A 2,867-nucleotide genomic window follows, 5' to 3' on the forward strand; every position below is an offset into this window, starting at 1 on the left:
CGTATGGTAGTGACCGATACTACGCCTTAACCGTGATTGATGAAGCCACGAGATGGTTAGAAGTATCGATCCAAGAGAACAACAAAGGAAAAACCACTGCAGAGAACTTCGACGTGACGTGGTTATGTCGTTATCCAAGACCAAAGGAAGTTGTATTCGATCGAGGTAATGAGTTCAACACAACAGAGTTCCGTGAGATGCTTGCGAGCTATGCAGTCAAGCCGAAACCAATATCCTCGAAGAATCCTCAAGCCAATGCAATTTGTGAACGAGTACATTTGGTACTAAACAACTGTATTCGCTGTTATCCGGAGGCAGACTGGCGTCAAGTTATTCAATACGCTGCATTCGCAGTACGTGCAAGTTTTCACACGATTCTGGATACAACACCTGCACATCTGGTCTTTGGGCAGGACTTGATTACACGACAACTTCATGAAACGAATTGGAGTTATCTCACTAAGCGCCGATTTGAAGCCATATTGAGAGACAACGGGCGCGAGAACACCAAGCGGCTGGAGCATTTCTATCACCCAGGAGATCAAGTAATGATTCGAGTAGCTGCAAAAGATCGCGGCAACAAACACCGTGAGGTGGCCAAAGGACCATACTCCATCGTGGAAGTGCACGGTAATGACACCGTGACGCTGGATTATGGAGTGACGCAGGAGCGCGTCAACATTCGACGTCTCTTTCCGTGTTGAGCGGCAACTGGCATGGGGGTGAATAACAAGAGGTTCGCTCCAGTTGTGGTATGACCAGTTGACGCATACGACGTGAGACAAATTTCTAGTTTTCCTTTCTCAGCTTGAAGTGTTGTTGTGGGCAGCCACACAGCATACATACTTAATATAACTTACTTCTTCTTTTGCCAAATAAGGCTCAGGTCCTCTGCAAGCCACGACCTACAGCTAACACCTTGCTGAGAGCCCCTCTGCGAGCCAAGGGTTGTCAGTACCTTGGTACGGTGTATGCTCGCGTGGAGTAATGGCTATGTTGGACCACCTAGTCCTCCGAGCGGCTTTTCATCACGACCTCCAGTTTCTTGAATTTCAGCCCCCACAGCTTTTCTAACTCACTGCGCTCGTGCTCCATTTTCATTTGAAACACTTGTTGTCGCATTTCTAATTCTTGCCGCTTCAGTTGATTTGCCCCATTAATCTCTGCCAGGCTCACTTCATTTTGTTGACGATGTAGCGCTAGCATTCCTTGCGAATATCAAGGTTCGCAAGAAATTGCTTCTCCTCCAGCTCAAGACGCTTCACCTCCAGTTTAAAGGACTGCTGACGGTCTTCCTCAAGCATTTTTTCATCCGGAGTTCATGTCTGGAGTTTTTGCGCTTGCGTTTCGTGCACTGCTACCGGCGTCTGAGTCATTGTTCTCTACACAAAAATGACAACAAAAAACAATGTATAGTGAGATATGATATGTTCGTAGCTTATCATTCAATCTTACCTTCAACGGCGCCAGAATCTGTTAGAGTGACGTCCCCCCCCTCCACACCTCAGTTACTGTGTCTCCAACCATAGCACGAGCGACATTTTCGCGGTGACGTAGGCCGCTCTGCCTCCTCTTCCCTTTGTCGCTTGGAAGCAGTACGCTTTTTTTCGAGTTCAGATTCTTGTTGTTGCTCAAGAATCTCCGAGAGCAGATCGTTGATACGTTTCTGCAGCAAGCAATGCCATGTCAAAACTCACTTCCATAAATAGAACAAACACTTACCTGTATGGGGGTGAGTTCGTTGCGGCGCTCTTGTCTGGTCTCCGCATCCTGGATTCTTTCGCGATTCTTGTGCTCTTTTAACAGTGCATTGGCCCAGCTTACCAGGGTTCGTTCATGAGCCTTGAATCACCAAGTTGTCTTGAGATATTGCACGGCTGCAGTAAGGCGCTGGCCGTGCTGATCATGTGCTGGCATATGCACTTCGTTAACGTGGTAACTGTCGAGAGCTGCTTCCTGCGCCTCAGAGTTTCATAGACCAGTTCTTGATTGCCACAACAGGTCGAGCCTCATTGACCACCTGTTGCGCTGTTTTTCGCGACCGGCGTTGCTGTGGAGGATTTTCACCAACTTGATCACGTGCTTGATGACGGTCTGCACCAGCTTCATCTAGCACTCGAGGGGACTCTGTAGCACGTCGATTTTGCTGATACTCTGTACGACCTTGATCCGAGTGCGCGTGCGTCGCTTCCCCACGAGAAAACCCACTCTCGCTCGATATGGCGCGAGCGTTTAAAGTGCGCTGGTCTCCAACGATGGTGGCAGAAGTTCGATCCGTAATCGGCGCTGGTACGAGCGGGGGACTCGCGACTGGATAAGGATGAATATACACGACAGAGGATTGTGATCAGTTAGGGGTTGTCAAATTTACGCCAATTGAATATCTTCATTTTCATCTTTTGGCCAATGGCATCCCATGTGGGTAGGTCTCTTATTCCGACAGCTTCCGACAAATATTTGTCGGAAGCGCAGCCAAAATATTTATGGCTGGATACAAATACTCAGTATTTTTGAAATATTCTTGTCATTCCGACAACAAGGTCCTCCAGTAGGATTCCTACTTCGAAGGAGCAAGTATTCAAGTACGTGTTTAGGAAAATGATAAAATAACATGCCTCAAAAAAAACTATTAGTAAGCTTAGATACACATGTACATGGACTGCATTTGTTTTATTAAAATAGCGTCTTTGCTAACCTCTCATTGTGATTCTAGAGGCCTGGTGTGACGCAGCCTTGTTGCGTGTCAGGACCACCAGTCACCAAGCAGCAGAAGAAGGCCACACTAACCAACGTGATGTGTACGACCAACGCACCAGTACGACACCAGCCTGCGCCGGGTATTTCTAGTACATTTACTTGACAGTCCA

The 2,867-nt window shown here is 47.5% G+C and overlaps 1 protein-coding gene across 1 annotated transcript; it reads left to right on the forward strand.

The window, feature by feature from the left end:
• Positions 1 to 2,219: 2,219 nt before the first annotated feature.
• Positions 2,220 to 2,847, forward strand: PITG_19211 (uncharacterized protein; the record flags this gene model as incomplete). Its single annotated transcript, XM_002997035.1, has 2 exons — positions 2,220 to 2,289; positions 2,714 to 2,847. The coding sequence occupies 2 exons, from the start codon at positions 2,220 to 2,222 to the stop codon at positions 2,845 to 2,847; spliced, it is 204 nt and encodes a 67-aa protein (XP_002997081.1).
• Between the last annotated feature and the right edge of the window lie 20 nt (positions 2,848 to 2,867).

The sequence above is a fragment of the Phytophthora infestans genome, genomic scaffold (genome assembly GCF_000142945.1).
Source record: "Phytophthora infestans T30-4 supercont1.90 genomic scaffold, whole genome shotgun sequence".
NCBI classification, from domain to species: Eukaryota; Oomycota; class Peronosporomycetes; order Peronosporales; family Peronosporaceae; genus Phytophthora; species Phytophthora infestans.